We start from the raw sequence: 18,393 nt of genomic DNA on the forward strand, positions 1-18,393 counted from the left end.
GTTGATGGATAAAGCCCAACAGAGCCAACAGACTGCAGCCAACCGTTATACATCATTCGTCACAGTATCGACGAGGTTCTCGTGTGTGTTTACATGTTCTAGATTTCTCCTCTCTCTCATTTTATTTTCTTTCTTAAAACGCTGGAACGAGCTCTACTCTATCAATTCAGAGAGAAGATCTTATCTTGAAGGATGTTCAGTGTTTTGCTAGCCCAGTACACAGTAGTAGTTCAAATCCTATAAGCATACAGAAATAGTTACCTTTCATGAGCATATTATTGTTTTGGGTTCAAACTTCAAACATAATTTTAAAATGTAGCACCAGAAGAATAAAAAATAGTGCCAGTTGCAAATTTATCCCAACATCTTTCCGCACGTTAAAGAATACACTTAGAAAGATATGAGTTGACAAAGTTTAAAATAACAATGCACGCCAAAACGAGCTGCTCAACAATCTGGAACTGGACTTGCAAGGGTGAAACGGGACGAAATGCAAACAAGAAACAAACCCTGATAAGGAGATGTCAATGGCTAACAGTTCGTCATTCACAAGAAAATTACAGATGCGTAGAGCATTTGCAGAGAAGACGTATCAGGCAGGGTACACATTATGGTATCGACTCGCCGACTCTATCACCCGCACCACTATGACCAACACGATAACACCAAACTACACAAGCTGAGATAGCCCGTTCAAGAAATCCATTATCTCAGAGGACCTGATGAAGGATGATTCTTCACAGTATGGTGCAACGAGTCCTTTCTTCAGCCTGAGGCGCACCGTTCTGCTGATACCTGCTTGGGTCTGAAGGGTTGTAGGTGAACTGGCTCGTGTCCAGACCGTACTGCATTAGGCACAAATATAATGATTATCATGAGAATTGACCAAGGATAGCACATATTAACCAATGATGCTGAAAACGATCCAACAAGTAATGTACCTTCTCTCGCATCCTTTGGCTCCATGCATCATTTCTGCTTGCACGTTGATCAAGTGTTGGGACAGGAACACCAGTGGCAGGAACATTTTGTCCATGGATCAATGGCTGCCGCAAGGTAGGGCTTCGGCCAATTGCGATGATTTCGTCATCACTGTCATACTCAGCAGGTTTGTTCATTGCCCTGACAACCAGAGCTAAGAGGAAAAGCACTGCCTGTTGCATATCAGTCGGCACCAGGTTTAGTGACAAGGGCTACATACAAAACTGTACTTGACAAAGTACAGAAAGGATTAAGGCAATACAGAATTGAGTTGTCAATAGTTTCTAACCCAAGCCATTAATTATAATGCTGATTTTAAAATTGGCTATAATTTTGTACATAATCAGCTAACAACAACAAGCACAAGGACACAACATATCAGCATTGGACGAACATCTAAGCATCTTAAAATCTTAAGACAGAGAGCAATCTTACTTGAGCAAAACGTTATAGCTTGGGATGATGGAAAATTAGAAAGGGATGATGGAAAATTAGATGGGAGGATGGGGTTCAGAGGTGGAAAGCATTTACATGAATATAGGACGATAACCTCTGGATTAGTTCAAGAAACAAATTCCTAGTGGCATTGGAAAAATAAAGGACAGATGAGCGTGCAATTAGTCTCATCACCCACCTCAAAAACAACAACACCAAGAGCAACCCATCTTGCAATCTCCCAGTTGTCCTTCAGAAAGTCATACATAACATCGAAGTTATGTGTCTTGTCCTTTGGAATTACCTGTAAAAGAAGTTTATTGATAAATAACTACAGCAACCCGAGGAAGTGATAAATAGTTCCCAAACTAACACCCAAAACAAATACTCACATCTTTCCAGCTATGGTCAAAGAAAATGAACGCAGCAGCTCCACCCTCAGCAAGGATCAACAACAAGACCAAGAAAGCGTACTTTCTAGAAGTCAAAGGAAACAAACATATTAAAGTATTGATCCCTATGACCCTATCAGTTACTGCCTTGGATGAAACATCATGGGTTGCAGAAATAATTAAAAACATAATGCCTACTGCTACTACTGTTTTATAAATTGGTGTTCAGAGTAGTGCAGAAATAAAATAAAAATTGTTGGTTCAGCATGTTCAGTGACTAATAGCTCGTGCACAATGATGTTGAACATAATTCCGAAGTGTTTTTTTTTAGTATTTTGTGCACACAAATGGCATCTTCAAAAAGGAGAACAGAGTGATGTCTAAGAGGTCTAGACAGGATACGAAGCACAAGCAGCAGGTGTTCCTTGTCCCTGCTCCAATGCAGCCAAACAGAGACACGAGGAAGACAATAGCACCAACACCAATGAACAAATAAATAAACCTACAGGAAACAGAGGAGATTCCATGTCAAACACACACATCTATCTAGGCAGTAAAAATAAACAAAGAACAAACCCATGATTGCCAAGCTAAAAAGTCAATGGAAAGGTGGAATGACTCTAAACAGACAGAATTCACCCCCTGCCTCCCAGGCTCGTCAATCTAAAGGCATGCCACAATTCCACAAATACTTCATGAAACTGCTGTTTGCAACTGCGAATTTTGGCTATCATGGCATGCCGTTTCACATTAGCGTCTCAGGTCATCCATGAAACAGAAAATCAGAGTAACGCCTGTCCCATTTAGAATCCCAATTGCCGCCCCTACTCAACAAACCTTATTAAAGTTCCTCTCAATCCTAAATCATTATCCCTAGTATAATCACAGGGACGAAACGAATAGTAACATCGATTTATAAGATATAGAAGACCAAAAAAAAAAAAAGGTTCATGCGCATGCAACATCTTACCATGCTTTGGGCAGCTTGTCGATGAAGCTGTCACCGAGCGCAACGGCCCCGAGCAACGGCCTGCCGAGGACGAGCACCTCCGCCGGCGTTCCCCCGCCGCCGCCCTTGGATATCTTCATCCACTCGACGAGCAGGTAGATCCCGTACCCGACCATGGCGAGGCCGGCGACGGTGAGGACGAAGTTGAGCAGCCTGAGCAGGCACTCGAAGAATCCCCGGCACGCCGCCATCTCCCCACCACCTCCGCCTCCTCCTCCTCCCTCTCCTTCCTCCGCCTCCGATCAACCAACCGATCGATCGACCAATACCAATCTACCAGTCAAAAAAAAAAAGCTCCGATTCTCAGGGGAATTCCAACGAATCCCGCCCGAATCGCGCAGAATTTCCGCGCGGCGGATGAGAAGGGGAAGGAGGACAAGAGGAGGGTGATTACCTGGCGATGCTTCGGGTGCAGTTCTAATTCCTTTTTTCGTTTTTTGCGCGTGAATAAAAATAATTCGGGTGGATTGGGGAAAGCAGGCGGCGGGGCGGAGAGCGGACGTGGGACCCACCAAGTGGCGCGAGGGGGGCCGTCGGCGGCCGCGATGGACGGGCCGGATCGGTTGGGCCTGCTGGCTCGGGAAAATTTCCTTTTTTTATATCGCATCGGCGGCCGTGCTGACGGTGTACGCGGGGACGGGTGCGCTGGCGGGTAGTGCCCGCCATTATCCCCTTGCTCAGAGGATGTGCGCTGGCGGTCGGGTGGAACGGGAAAGGTCCGAACAGCCCCCCGGACGTTTCTTCTGTTGAACTTGAACCAGTTGGTCAGGCAGTTAGGCTAGGTACTCACAGAGTCATAGCCAGGATATAGCTAAATAAATTGAGGTGGATTATCAAAAGAATAATAAATTGGGGTGGATGATGGCATGTTTTGGAGGTTGATTAGTGCTTGGTCTGACGCTGACACGGCGACGGCTTGGTTTGGCATTGTGCAGTTTGTTTGAGCCGAGGAACTCGATCGAATAGAACAAACTAGATGATCACGAGTCATGCTCTGCCTCTCAGCAAATTTTTATATTCCTATATGAACAGGATAACAGGCACGGGGCGCAAAGATGCGCTTGTTTCTTTCTCTTTTCCTTCGATCGGGATACGCTTGTTTCAGAAAAAGAACTTCACGCAGGTAGCTATGGCCACGACCCATGAGTAACAAGAGACGTGAAGCATGAATTTGCTTCAAACTTCTGACTACGCTCTGCCCTCTACGCATAATAATATATGAGGAGAGATGGAGGGTCATTTGATTCGCGGAAACATTGATTGAAAACGTAATGCCATGTTAGTATGTTGACAACCAGGACGCGAAGATGCCCTTTAATTTGAAACTACTGATATGATCACCGGATTTACACGATTCGGCTAGGATGTACTACAGTGTTGCTAGCTGTCTTATTCTATTTCACCGAGGATCTCGGAAGCACAAGCTGTTCCACGTTATTCTCCCAAGCCCCAAGCACGTACTGCGCCGCTATCCCTTCGTCCACTTGGCCAGTGTGGGAACAGGCCCAATCTGTCACAAGTACGGAGTAGCTTTCATGCCTCTACTGCACCCGCTACAGCCTGCACCGGCCACACAGCGGTCGGTCGACTTGTGCATCCTCGGCCACGGCCACGCTCCCATGTACGGCTCGCATTAAGAGCTTCGGCCTAAAAAGTTAGAAGCTAGTAAATTTTTCATGCAGCTTTGGAAAAATTAGAAGCTCAGAAAAATTAAATTTATATGGGAAGTAGCTTTTTGAATAAAAAACTAAATATATCTTATAAAAGCTAGTGTTGACTTTTCAGTTTTTCAGAAAAACTCAAAAGCTGCAGCTCAAACAAGGAAACCTGGACTCCTAGCTTCCTGTGTTCTTGATAAATGATAAAATGACGTTACCAATAGCCTCGATATGCTCCCTCTGTTCTTGATAAATGATGTTAGGACAAGTTAACCAGCTTATTTTAAAATTAATTAACTTTTCTAAACGTGACTACTTAACATACTCTTTTGGAAACTAATGGAAATCCACGTGTAATAAAATTGGTACATAGTGCTAAATGTGGTGTTGTCAGCTTTTATCTCTTCATGTTATCTCCGTGCGTCATGTAGGCAAAAGAAAGGAAAAGGGAAAACTAGTAATATAAGCTAATGCGCCATGAGGCAGGGGAGGTAGATACCGCTGTGAAGTCGCCTTAGTGTGCACAATTGATTTTAATGAACTTAACTTTATGAAACCTTTGCAGGTATGGGACATTTGGGGGTGTTTTAAGGAGGTGGACACCTCCTACCCATCACATCGGATGTTTAGATACTAATTAGGAGTATTAAACATAGACTATTTACAAAACTCATTGCATAGATGGAGTCTAATTCGCGAGACGAATCTATTAATCCTAATTAGTCCTAATTTGACAATGTGCTGCTACAGTAAACATGTGCTAATGATGGATTAATTAGACTCAATAGATTCGTCTCGCAAATTAGTGTAGGGGTTCTGCAATTAGTTTTATAATTAGCTCATGTATAGTCTTTCTAATTAGCATCCGAACATCCGATGTGACACTTCTAAAGTTTAGCACCCCGTATCCAAACAACCGAAGGTTTACATTGACAAAATGCTTTCAAAATTGTAAAATATTCGCTGCCATCGGATGGAGCGGAAACTGCTGCGGAAGAGAACCCACCTCCCCACTTGCTGGCCTCGGCTGGGACAGCGTGCATGGCGGACAACCGGACATGACGAGGAGGCCCATCAGGAACACCATGCCAAGAGGCAGGGCCCGCTGCTTCCCCATCTCAATTGCACCCCGAGTCCTGACCCCAGCAGTCACCAGTCGCTCGCTCGCCCGGCCGCCTGTCTCGATGGACTCCGCGCTGGCTGTGGGACAGTGGGATGCACATCACAAGGTCTTGTTTACTTCCCAAGTTAGGAGTTGTAAAATTGGCATTTTGCCATAAATACGACACTGTAGCGTTTCGTTTGTATTTGTGAATTATTATCCAAATATTAACTAATTAGGCTCAAAAGATTCATCTCGCAAAGTACAATAAAATTGTGCAATTAGTTTTTGATTTCGTCTACATTTAGTACTCCATGCATGTACCACAAGTTTGATATGATAGGGAATCTTCTTTTTGCATAGTGTCACCGTTGGGAGTTTGGAGGGAAGTAACAAGGCCCAAGCTTCAGGCCTCCACGGCGTTTTATCAATAAAAAGAAGGGAAAAAAAGAACATCCATGCCGGGAGCCCACAGCCCAGCTCCACCTCAACATGACCGTCGGGGACGTAAATGGATTGAGAAACCTTTTGGCACGGTCAACGATGCACATGTGTCAGGCAATGAATTTTTTTGAATAACTAGGCTAATCCCAGTGGGAGTTTCATAGAGGTTTCATGCACATTAAATACAGTGACACATCAGCATATGTGATGACATGACATGGTAGTTATGAAGTGAGAGAGGGAAGGAGTTTCATCAGGATGAAACTGTGTATACACTGTTTCCAAGACTATGAAACCTATTGAAACTTGCATTGGGGGCTATAGAGTTTCATTTCATCTAACCATATCCAATCACATGCCTCACAATTAAATGTCATAGGCATCCTATGAAATCGTGAAATGAAACTATGCACTGGGACTCCCTGTTTCATTCATGAGAATACACCTCATAGGATGATGTGGCATCCTTGGAAACAGTGCAATGAAACCTTACATTGGGACTAGCCTAGCAGCAACGGATTGGGGTGGGGAAAATTGGACCTATACCGCTAAAGAACCAATGTTTAGATATTTACCATCAAAAAATTTTACTTTAGATACTTAGCATCACAACTATCTAGCACTCCGTTACCTTCCGTCGATGGAATCGCTTGGTTCTCTCTCTGTTTTTTTTTTTGCTGATTAAACATTTTCGGTATTCCAATTTACCCTCCGGCCAAAACTCTAGCGGGTGCTGCTCGCACATGCCGCGGCAGGGGTGGACCCACCCTTTTGGCGAGCTGGGGCGGTTGCCCTATCTATGGGTGAGCTCGCCTCCAATACCCATCGATGCGCCCATAGTTACGGGCGACCATAGAACGGATGCACAGCAGGGGCTGCAATCTGCATGCTTTGCTGGTAGCTGGATGGAAATGTAAAAGCTACGGTCCATTCTTTCTACTATATTGGCATGACGTGATGAGGTCTGGTAAAGCTCGAGAGATTGGCCAGCCAAAGTAGTAGAAGAACCGAGCCGTTTAAAAGAAGAAGAAGCGCCAAGTGCCACGATGTCATGGTGGCGGCCGGTGGCACGATGGTCTAATGGAGGGGGTCTGACGAGGAAAGAGATGCACCCACGGTGGCATCTGTTGCTAGAACGTGATGGCAGTGATCACATCTGGTGGAAATAGCCATGTAGAATTTGACGAAAGCCAAAGCTGAGGTTCAGGCACCAGCATGCCGGAGATCAGCATTACCAAGAAGATGGGGAGTGGCAGGATGCCCACCTCGAGCTGCGCTATACATACGTCGACTACCTCGCCTTCTCCAACACCGCTACCTCCATCACCGCCAGCGGATCCCCGTTCGCTCGCGTGACCTATCACTGCTCTCTGCTCCTGACCTTCCTGCTTCGGTGCTTCTCCCGAACTAACTAAGAAGAATGCTTCAACAATTGAATTAAAGATTACAAAGACCTTCCTAATTGATGGATAATATTAGAGACCATTGAGAAGATTTATACAAGGCAAAAAATAGCCAACAGAATGAAAGGGCATATCTTGTCTTAGGAAGGGTGGAATAGTCACAGTTAACATGGAGATAACAGAATGATAAGCTGCTAACAAAGTTGAATCTTTCGATATATCTAAAGTTGAATCTTTCGATGGTATATATCTAAAGATTGGTTCTTTCGACGGTATAGATCCAATTTTCCCGTTGGAAAGAGGTTCGTTGTAATAGAATTTGGCAACGGTACATGACAAAGCATATAACTTTTTTTTACAAATCACAAAGCATGTAATTCAGTCTGCCGTGAATGGCTTATGGCGCCAAGTACCTTCAGCGAGAGTGCGAGACAGCGAGCAGGTCGTTTGGGCACTTAGTTTTGGCCTCTTTCAGCCTTTCGCCTGAAGTCCGTTTGGGCTCTGGAACACGGAAATTCAGGAAGTTTTTCCGGTCACACCAAGTAGTCTTCTCCAAGCTGAGCTGGCGCAGAGCAAGGAACACTTCTGCCTGAAAGCCACTGCACAACTGCATCTGCACGGCGAACTGCCTAAGCGCCGATCAGAATTCAGTTCAAGCCATCGACACACTCAACGGGATTGACGCGTCAGATGTCCCCGAGTTGTATGAGAGACGGCAGGTGAAATTTGAAAGCTTTAATTTTACAGCACGTTCACTTGTTTCACTGGAACTTGATAATTTGCCTGGATCACCGGATTTCAGCACATGCACACAGCAAACATACACAAGTAGATACTACACGACTAGAACATCATTCACTTGATACACGACTAGGATACGTTTCCTGGCTGTCTTGTTCTATTTCAACCGAGGATGATCTCGGGAGACAAAGCTGTTCCAGCGTTATTCTTTCTTCAAGTTCCAAGGCTCATTCTTCACGCTCATGGCTCTGCTGCACCATGGCAGTGGTAGATACTTGTGCACGCACGGCCACGACCGGGGTACGGATCGCCGGCCTTGTTCGGGTCCAGCGGAGAATCGTGGGGAATGTTTGGGTTCATCGACCCGCGGCTGATAATCCGTCCTGCAGGCACGACCGCACGCATGGTTAATCACAAAAGCCAAAAACCTGCTGCCTGGGTTCATCGAACCTCGTACGGAGATGCTTTTAAAGTTATCTTGACAGTTCGAATTAGTTTCAGGATGTGGAAATAACACACGCACCTGCTGCCTGGGCTGGGGCAGTGTGCATGCCGGAGATGACAAGGAAGGCCATCAGGAACACCGCCATGCCAAGAGGCCGCTTCTCCATCTCACTTCTCCGTTCTCTCTTCTCACCTAAGGCTTGCTGCCTCTCTCGAGCCGCTCAGCTCCGTGGGACGGATGCGCAAGCTGCGCTCCGGCTTTTTATAGTGGGAACTGGGAAGGCCAAAGGAGCGGTATGGCATTTTTCCGAGGGAGAGCCTCCAGCCTCCACGCGCACCGCAAGACGCCTGCCGTGGACCTGACTCAACGTCAAGTCAAGGGGGGCCGAATTTGCAAAGCTGAGGGGCGTTTGAGCTGATATTTAATATTTAGTTCACGTCACATCAAATATTCGGAGGCTAATTAGAAGGACTAAATATGAGTTAATTATAAAACTAATTGCATAGATGGAGGCTAAATGGCGAGATGAATCTATTAAGCCTAATTAATCCATCATTAGCAAATTATTACTGTAGCAGCACATTGTCAAATCATGAATTAAGGCCTGGTTTGGTTAGTTTGCTTATTTTTAAGCACCCGTCACATCGAATGTTTAGATACTAATTAGGAGTATTAAACGTAGACTATTTACAAAATCCATTACATAAGTGGAGGCTAAACGGCAAGACGAATCTATTAAGCCTAATTAGTCCATGATTTAACAATGTGTTGCTACAGTAAACATTTACTAATGATGAATTAATTAGGTTCGTCTCGCTGTTTAGCCTCCACTTATGTAATGGGTTTTGTAAATAGCCTACGTTTAATACTCCTAATTAGTATCTAAACATTGATGTGACACTTGCTTAAAAATAAGCAAAGGAACCAAACGCCCCCTAATTAGGTTTAATAGATTCGTCTCGCCGTTTAGCCTCCATCTATGCCATGAGTTTTGTAAATAGTCTACGTTTAATACTCATAATTAGTATCTAAACTTTCAATGTGACGGGACTAAACTTTAGCATGTGGGAATAAAACACTCACTAAGTGCCCCACTTCTGTGAATTAAAACACTCACTAAGTGCCCCACTTCTGTGAATTGCGTTGCGACTGACCCGTCAATTGTGACAGCCTCTTGTAAAATGTCTAGTTTGAAAAATAAAGTCACTTAGTGATCCGGTCCGTCAAGTTTATATAGTATTAGTGGGGTGATGGACGAAGACATTCCACTTATTAAACCAGATCGAAATTAGGATCAGATGATCCGTGCCCACTGCTATAAAACAATTTTTTTTTGGACATCTCGGCTTGCCTTTCTACATGCGGTTCAAATTACGGGCTGCCTATGGATCTAGCGGTAGGCCGTCGAAGGCAAATTCCGCTCGACGGCAGGCCGGCCCGAGATCTGGCTCCAGAGGCCCCTCCAGCCCATGCCATGCCACAACGTCCTGATTGGCTCCGAATGACGAGTGATGTCACGATGCAGGAGCTCCATGCCGTGCTGGCGTTCCAGGAGAGAACTGGAGAAGAAGCCGCAGCAGACGCCGTGCAGCTCTGCGCATCGCAGCAGCAGAGTATTATTCGAGTTACTAGACATGTTTTTTTTTCCTAACGAAAAATTCCATGCCTCCACCTAGTTGGTGATTTCCATTGCATGTTTTCCAGAACAAATATATCTGCTCATCAGCTAATTTCTGCTCAATTTAGTCCATGTAGGTAGAGCGAATGGAACGAATATCGAGCTCAGAGGAAGGACAAATTTTGAGAAAGTGCTAGGCATGATTCATGCACCCTGCTAGACAACCACTCACTGCTACAGAACACTTCATCACCGTTGGCTCCAAACCGACTTTCACCGCAGATTTTGGATCCGTCATATGACTTTCCAGAACCGGCAATGAAGCCAAATTAAAAAAACAAAAAAACGGCCCGGGCCATGCACTACTCGGCCGCGCCTCGCTGCGCGCTCCGACCGCCGCCATAGCCCGTCATCACACACGCACAGAGGGAGGTGGCGCACCTGGGAGGTCATTGGATCTGGATGCCTCGCTTGCCGAGCCGTCACGTCGCTGCCCGCCACCACGCCGCCGCGCTCGTCGCCCGCCACCGCACTCGTCGGATCTAAGATAGGGGGGATGAGGCCGCGCATCGGGGAGGAGGGGGGTTGAGCCCACGCGAACGCGCTCATCGCCCGCCACCACGCCGCTGCACTCCCCGCCATAACCTTCTTGCACCGTCGCTCCTCACCCTGTCGCTGCTCTTCACTACCAATGAGGGGCAAGCGGAGGGGGAAGGGGAGAGGTGGCAGAAGGAAAGGGTCACTACCAGTGAGGGGCAAGCGGAGGGGGAAGGGGAGAGGTGGCAGAAGGAAAGGGGGATCCGCCGCCCGGTGCTGAAGAGGAGATCGAGAGAGAGAGGAGGGGCAGAGAGGAGACATCAAGAGAGAGAGGAGGGGTGAGTCAGAGAGGGGGGGGGATAGAGAGAGAGGAGGCAAGTTAGAGGGAGGCGTCGGACGCGAGACAAATTTAACTCCATTCAACTGTTTTTTCAGGTCCGCGACCCACTTCCACCGCCGGTGCGTCTTAAAGTCTAGCGGTGATGCTATCCCGTCGAGTTACAATACCAACCGGCGGTGAAAGTTATTTTTACCGCCGGTTTTAAGTTAGATGGGTTGTGGAGCATTTAAATCGGCGGTGATGGTCCGACAGTGTAGCAGGGTGACTACTGAAAATTTCTTGAAACACTTGTAAAGCATATAACTTGCCTTGATCCCCAGGCTTAACATCCCATCCCAGGATCTAGTCATCTAGGCGCGCGCGCACATGCACCTACAACACGGTACAGCCACCATGTAATTATAGCTTTGGGCTAGCTATTCTATTTATTCCGACTCGCCACTCTCGTAGTCGTAGGCGTCTTGGTCTGCACCGGAAATTATCAGTCGCGGGATCATGGCGCCCCAGCCGGAGGTGGTTTACATCCGTAGATCTTGGCGCACCCGCTGCCAGAGTACGGCTGGCCACGAGGCACGGACGGTGTGCCGCCGGGGATCAGGGCTCCGTAGCTCACCTGCGCCAGCGCCCTCCCTGTGCGCATCACCCACGGTCAGTTAGTTTGCAATCACAAGGAAATGACGCACACCACCCTCGTAATCGAATGAATCGTGCCGGCATAAAACTTCTGCTGCTGCTAGTGCGTGGCTGGAGGGAGCATAAGGTGCACCGGCCTACCTGCGTCCACGTGGACAGCGTTCATGGCGGATACGACGAGGAACGCCACCAGGAACACCACGCAAAGCTGCTGCTGCTGCTGCTTCGCCATCTCCTCTGCCGCTCCTCTGCTCTGCACTTGTGCAAGATGATGCGCACGATTTGCCGAGCCTTTATATAGAGAGAGGACAGCCTTCCTAGCACACAGGCTCCGCCTCCACGCCTCCGCTGCTGCCATTCGCCAAGGCGTGGACCTCGAGTCAACCCCGATCCGCCTCCAGGTCAAGGAGAGCGACGCTGCTGTCGTCGCCCTCATCGGTCAGTCCTGGGGGGCGTGACTAGCTGCAGACTTGCGGCAACATCCACTACTACAGGTCTGCAGGATCACAAAGGATGCAAGAATCCGTAGTGCTTCTGTACCTACTAGGGCCTTGTTTAGTTCGGTGAAGTTGGCACCGATAAAATCACTGTACGGCACTGTAGCACACTGTAGCATTTCGTTTCGTTTGTATTTGTGAATTATTGTCCATATATTGACTAATTAGGCTTAAAAGATTCGTCTTGCAAAGTACAACCAAACTGTGCAATTAGTTTTTAATTTCGTCAACATTTAGTACTCCGTACATATACCGCAAGTTTGATGTGACGGGAAATCTTCTTTTTGCATAGTGCCAAAGTTTGGATTCTGGGGGAACTAAACAGGACTAGGTTCTTTTGCTCAAATGCTCTAGCTTGTTATCGAGGCGCTGCGACTTGTATCGTGGGATCAGTATGATCTCTTTCGTGTACAATGTTTCTAAGGGCCTGTTTAGTTATTTAGGGGGTGTTCGGATACGAGGTATAGGGTCACATCGGATGTTTGGATGCTAATTAGGAGGACTAAAGATGAGCTAATTACAAAACTAATTGTACAGATGGAGTCTAATTCGCGAGATGAATCTATTAAGGATAATTAATCCATCATTAGTAATTGGTTAATGTAGCACCACATTGTCAAATCATGGACTAATTAGGCTTAATAAATTCGTCTCGTGAATTAGACTCCATTTGTGCAATTAGTTTTATAATTAGACTATGTTTAATACTCCTAATCAGTATCCAAACATCCGATGTGGTAGGTGCTAAAGTTTAGCAGGGTATCCAAACACCCCCTTAGTCCAAAGTTTAGTTCATGTCACATCGAATATTTAGATACTAATTAGGAGTATTAAATATATGTTAATTATAAAACTAATTGCACAGATGGAGACTAATTTGTGAGAGACTAATTTGTGAGACGAATCTATTAAACCTAATTAGTCCATGATTTGACAATGTGATGCTACAGTAAATGTGTGTTAATCATGGATTAATTGGGCTTAATAAATTCATCTCGTGAATTAGTCTCTATATGTGCAATTGATTTTGTAATTAGTCTATGTTTAATACTTCTAATTAGTATGTAAACATTCGATGTGACATGGACTAAGCTTTAGTCCGCGTAACCAAACATTCCCTAAGTGATTCATGAGAGCTCTTATTAAAGAAAAGGAAAAGAAATATCCACTACTGCATGATCCACCATACGATCCGCAAAGGCAGGCAAATCTAGCTAAGTGGAAGTGCCCAAGATAGATCATCACCTCAAGAAAAATTCGGTCTTTGTAACACCTTATCAGCTAATGCAGAAAAACGCTGCAGATGGACATTCAAAATTATCTCATCATCAAAAGACAGCGTGCAGAAACAGTAAAAGAAAACTTTCTGTATACATCTGTAAAACGAATCTCCACACAATGAAGCGTGTTAAGTTATTGTCGTTTACCTATAAAACATGTATTGGCAAATCGCCAAAGTTTCCGTTAATGCTCTGGTACTAAATATGCACAACAAAAAAGAATAGGATGCCCAAATCCTGATCGTCTATGGGGCGAATGGCGAGGTCTGGGTCTGTTGCACTATATGTATGGAGTATCTATGCACTGGCAGAACAGCATCAGGGGTTCGCATCACAGTGAAAGATGCTGTCATAAAGTATCATCAACATCAGGGATTCTGTATCTATCAACTGTTCTCTTCGCCGCCAACCCAATACTCTTTCACTGAAATTAAAATCTTCTCAGGAACGTGAGGGCCATCTTCGTGATCAAGTAACTTGGACTTCCACCGCATCCCCCCCACTGTGCTTCTAACCTTGTTCAGTACATCAACACTGTCCCGAAGTATGACTGCACCCTCGGGCCGTAAAATCCTATCCATCTCCAGAAGAATGTCTTCCACATCACACCTACCGATTTTGACATAAACATATTAACGGACAACATGATTTGCCTTTGTATTACCAAGATGGATGAAAGAACAGAGAACACCTACTTGTTCTGATATAAACTGAAGATGCCATAGCCATGTATCAGGTCATATGTCCTAGGGTATGTAGAGAAGGCTTCACACCTGCCAATGATGACAACATCACAAAGAACACAGGATCAGTTTTCATACAACTATACAAGTATCTCATTTGACAGTGCATGACAGATCATAAAGCATCAAAACACACCAATCATGGTATATGCCGATGAGACCTCGCTCATAGATGATACCAAGAGTGTTCCTCTCTGATATAGTGGGCACAACGTTCATCACCCAGGACCTGGGAGAATCAAGGGCTGCAGCAAAACTTCCAAGGCCTGCATTCATGTCCATAATATTCCTGTACCTCAAAGAACCTATCAGCTTGTTCATCCTCTTGTAAGTATTGACATGCTTCCTCCACAACTTACTATCCTCCTCATAGCCTTCTTCTGTAACACCTGGGGCATGGCCTTCCAGAATTCTGGGAGGGATGGCAGATAGTCTCTCTGGAAACTTCTTTAATTGTGCTGCCTCTCTGGGAGGTGTTATACAAGATTCCATTTTCTTATACCTAAAATGAGAAACAAAATATAAAACAGAATCAGAAACTGGTGTAATCAGACTATCAGAGTATAGGAAATTGACCAAAGCTAGAAGTCCAAAGCTAGAAGTGATTCCCAGAAAAGCAACATGTGTTGCTTCCACTATGAAGAGCATATCTGCATGTATCAGTAATAATTGTTGTAATATGCAATCACTACTCATCTCAACTTGCCCTACAAAACCTATAATATTTTGCCGCGTCAATATATTAACTCTTATATGTATGGATTTTCTTATGAGGATTTTGTAGCTGTGTATGACTATGGCTTAGTCAAGTTCACATGACAATAGAAGTTGCAAACATGCAAATAAAGCTTTCAGATGACTTAAAGAGTGCATAACTTTGTATGAACAGAGGCCATACCAGACGTCATCTGCATCTTGAACTTTGCACATATTGCTAGCATGACCACTCATTTGATGGCATGAATGTGAATTTACTTTTTTCTGCCAAATAGCAATATCCTCCTTCTCATGGATTTTGTCCCAGCAAAGCATTTTAGCAATGTTTTCAATTCTTTGCTGATCTTCCTCTGCATCTTGTTTAGACCTTTTCCACGTTTGGTAGTATTTATTCCAATTGATAGGAGGTCCAGAAAGTATCCAATAACCCCCAGGCCTCAGAACCCGGTCTACTTCCATCATGTACATCCCGCCTGCAGGAAGGAAAATAATATAGCTCATTAGTCATTACATATAAAAACGAAAAGGTCGGCACAAATATTGCAGTCTTAGGAATATGAATATTTGATACTACTCACCATTTGATTCCCATGGGATCAAGCAGCGGGAGCAATGGGCCATATCAAAAGATCTAGAGGGGTATGGGAGCTTTATAGTTCCCAGTACTCCAATTACTGCAGGAACACCTCGCTCCAAAGCAAATTGAACCTGAGCTTCATGTGAGTCTCGGGGTGCAAATGACATGGTTAATATATTCCTATCCATTAGGTAAGCTCCAAAGCTTGCAACCTGTACGTTACCAGAAATGTTACTCCCAGCTATGGAGGGGATCAAGATATTAAAGTAAATTTATGTGAAGATGCAGAGAAGTCTTCTAAGACTAACATCTAATTTCCTTGGAACTATGAAGTATATTAGCTATATGCTAGCACATTGTCAAGAGAGTAAATGGTAACAAAATTTAGTTAGAGGACATACCCCACATCCAGTATCAAGTGCAGTTCTGATGGTACCATCAGCAAGTGGGATGATGGATGCAAGTTCGTCAAGGTAAGCATTTGCTCCATTGGGAAACATTGTCCCACCTCCTGGGAATTTGAACACATCTCCCTGAAACTGGATCCAGTTCTTAACAGCTTTCTCGACTGTCAGACTCTTATATGGAGCATTCGCAAACGGGACATAGTCACGGCTCTTGGGCCAAGGGAAAGGGGTGACATAGCCTTTTGGTGCTGGGATTAGACAGTGCAGTTTCTCATTCTCTGCAGGGCAATGCCTTTCTCTGTATGTCATATTTTCTCTAGGAAAGGCCATTGCTCGGTTCTGGTCTTGACAAGGAGTATAGTCACTGTATCGGATGTGGCATGGCTCAATCACTTTATTGGTCATGATCAATGGATTGGCACCACTTAGGCTATGATGGGTCTCAAAGTGCAAATTTGGCAAGATTGTACAGTCGGTTTCTTGGTTGACCCTCAAGGCTATACTATCACCCCTTCCTGTCCCACTTTTCTGCCAAGCACCTAATATGTAAAAGAAGCAGCACAAACCCATCACAATTACTATTGTCATCGTGCTCCGCGTTCTACGGTCGCCTGGATTCATTCTTGAGCCCCTCATGAATCTGAATCATCAACAGCAAAAACATTAGGTGACTTCAAATGTTTTGGACCACTTGTGGTATACAGTGACTAACAAGATATTCAGATCAAACAAATGAGACGTCAGAAACACAAGTGATGGATCAATCAATCAAATGTAACAGTAACTAGATCTGAAATTTTTAGATGAGGCATGCTCCCCCTGATCCTGCTCTTGTTCCCACAGACCGTGGTCAATAATAAATTAGTGAATTGGGCTGTTAGGGCCAGAATAAATATTAACAGGTGATAACTTAAGCCCCTCATAAATCCAATATTGTCACGGGAAAATCATTAGGCAATGCAGCCGGCATTTGTGGTGACCCTATGAACAAGATACCAATGCCTAATAAATTAGATTTCCAAAAGACAAACTACAGGCAAATGAAATGAACCATGAACTAAGTATTAGATCTGGATCTTATGTGAGGTGTCATCTCTTTGACTTTGCTCTTGCTCTAACAGGGTGGTTCTGACAATAAACTAGTGAATCAGCTTATCATACTATCAAACGCATGTTATCAGACGATGATTTGAGATGCCAAGTCCCACGTATGCTTAAATTCAGCGAGAGAAGCTTCTTGGGATAACGATAAATGATAATCTACCCAGCAAAGCCAGCACACTAGTTCTGAGCACCATGTTTGGCACTCTGCCATGTGCATCAACATCATCCATGTGACTACGCCTAACCATATGGGATCCCTATATGCTTTGTTTAGCCCTGAAGCTAGCAGTCAGTCCATCCAGGAGATTTTCACTTTTAAAATAGCACGAAGCCATGAACTAATCTACCCGTCAATGATCCATGAAATTCGAATCGGAGGTACAAAAGCACAAATTGCGGATGATTGCTTGGCAGTGATCGATCCCAACATAACCCCGATTGGAACGGCAACAACACAGCAGTGGCAGTAGCCCCTGAGCGATGCCTAAGCGACTACGCTAGGCTACAATTACCAACCCCAACCACACGCACCGCACGACGCTAGGCGGATCGAAGCAAGAACAGAACCAAAGCAAGGCGAATCGCATAAACAACGGCGGAGCTACAGCTAGAACCCCACAGCCGGGGCAGCCGAAGAGCCAAACCAGCCGGATCGAATTTCAAATCGTAGGGGCGCGGGAGGAGGAAGCAAACCTCTCTCTCTGCAGGGGGCGGCGGCGGCGGCGGCGGGGACGGCTTCAAGCTCTCCGCGCCTGCGGCGGGCGGACAGGGCGCTGGGGATTTGGTGGGGTTGGTCGCGGCCGGCGCGCTGCGGCTTTGACTTTCTATTGACGCGCGCTGCTGCTGCGGCAGCGCGGCGTCATGGAGCGAGTCGTCGTGTGGCGGTGTTCCCCTCCCCTCCGAGAAATCGCTGTGTCGAGGCGGACGCGGCGGGAATGGACGAGGAGGCGAGCCGGTCCTGCTTGGCGTGGCTTGGCCCGACCGAGAATTGAGTTGGTTCGGTTGGTTGCAGACGTGTCTTCCTGGTCAGTTGCCCACGCGCCTCTGCCTCGCGGTGTGGCACACGGCCAAGCACCACGCCATGTCGCCATCTACCCCATAGTTTCTTCAGCGTGTCTGGGATGCAAAATGCACGTATCTGAAGTCTGAACCTTGCTTTGCACACTGGGAGGCCACGATTAGACCCTGCCGGCCCCAGCCGGCAAGTACGCTTATCGCATCTCACTAGAAGCAAACCGGCATATTAATATGACGCGACATTCCTACAATATTTGTGGGTGTGTGCGGAGGAGAGCCGTCACATCGAATATTTGACACTAATTAGGAGTAT

The 18,393-nt window shown here is 45.6% G+C and overlaps 3 protein-coding genes and 1 long non-coding RNA gene across 4 annotated transcripts; all 4 read right to left on the bottom strand.

Annotated features, from left to right (window-relative positions):
• Window positions 1-491: 491 nt before the first annotated feature.
• On the bottom strand, window positions 492-3,164 carry LOC117839955 (tobamovirus multiplication protein 2A). Its single transcript, XM_034720403.2, has 6 exons — window positions 2,779-3,164; window positions 2,211-2,310; window positions 1,809-1,889; window positions 1,616-1,720; window positions 942-1,154; window positions 492-845 (listed from the first exon to the last, which is right to left on the bottom strand). Exons 1-6 carry the CDS (start codon window positions 3,006-3,008, stop codon window positions 738-740), a joined length of 837 nt encoding a protein of 278 aa, XP_034576294.1. The 5' UTR covers window positions 3,009-3,164; the 3' UTR covers window positions 492-737.
• A 4,980-nt stretch (window positions 3,165-8,144) lies between these two features.
• On the bottom strand, window positions 8,145-9,195 carry LOC117839452 (uncharacterized). Its single transcript, XR_004636828.2, has 2 exons — window positions 8,689-9,195; window positions 8,145-8,548 (listed from the first exon to the last, which is right to left on the bottom strand). It is a non-coding gene; the product is annotated as an uncharacterized lncRNA (long non-coding RNA).
• Window positions 9,196-11,359: 2,164 nt separating this feature from the next.
• Window positions 11,360-12,032, bottom strand: LOC117839112 (protein WIR1A). Its single transcript, XM_034719368.2, has 2 exons — window positions 11,880-12,032; window positions 11,360-11,735 (listed from the first exon to the last, which is right to left on the bottom strand). Exons 1-2 carry the CDS (start codon window positions 11,968-11,970, stop codon window positions 11,599-11,601), a joined length of 228 nt encoding a protein of 75 aa, XP_034575259.1. The 5' UTR covers window positions 11,971-12,032; the 3' UTR covers window positions 11,360-11,598.
• A 1,550-nt stretch (window positions 12,033-13,582) lies between these two features.
• Window positions 13,583-17,963, bottom strand: LOC117839111 (probable methyltransferase PMT2). Its single transcript, XM_034719367.2, has 7 exons — window positions 17,757-17,963; window positions 15,954-16,599; window positions 15,554-15,764; window positions 15,157-15,448; window positions 14,395-14,760; window positions 14,211-14,288; window positions 13,583-14,124 (listed from the first exon to the last, which is right to left on the bottom strand). Exons 2-7 carry the CDS (start codon window positions 16,593-16,595, stop codon window positions 13,902-13,904), a joined length of 1,812 nt encoding a protein of 603 aa, XP_034575258.1. The 5' UTR covers window positions 16,596-16,599; window positions 17,757-17,963; the 3' UTR covers window positions 13,583-13,901.
• Between the last annotated feature and the right edge of the window lie 430 nt (window positions 17,964-18,393).

Source organism: Setaria viridis, chromosome 9, assembly GCF_005286985.2.
Source record: "Setaria viridis chromosome 9, Setaria_viridis_v4.0, whole genome shotgun sequence".
NCBI classification, from domain to species: Eukaryota; Viridiplantae; Streptophyta; class Magnoliopsida; order Poales; family Poaceae; genus Setaria; species Setaria viridis.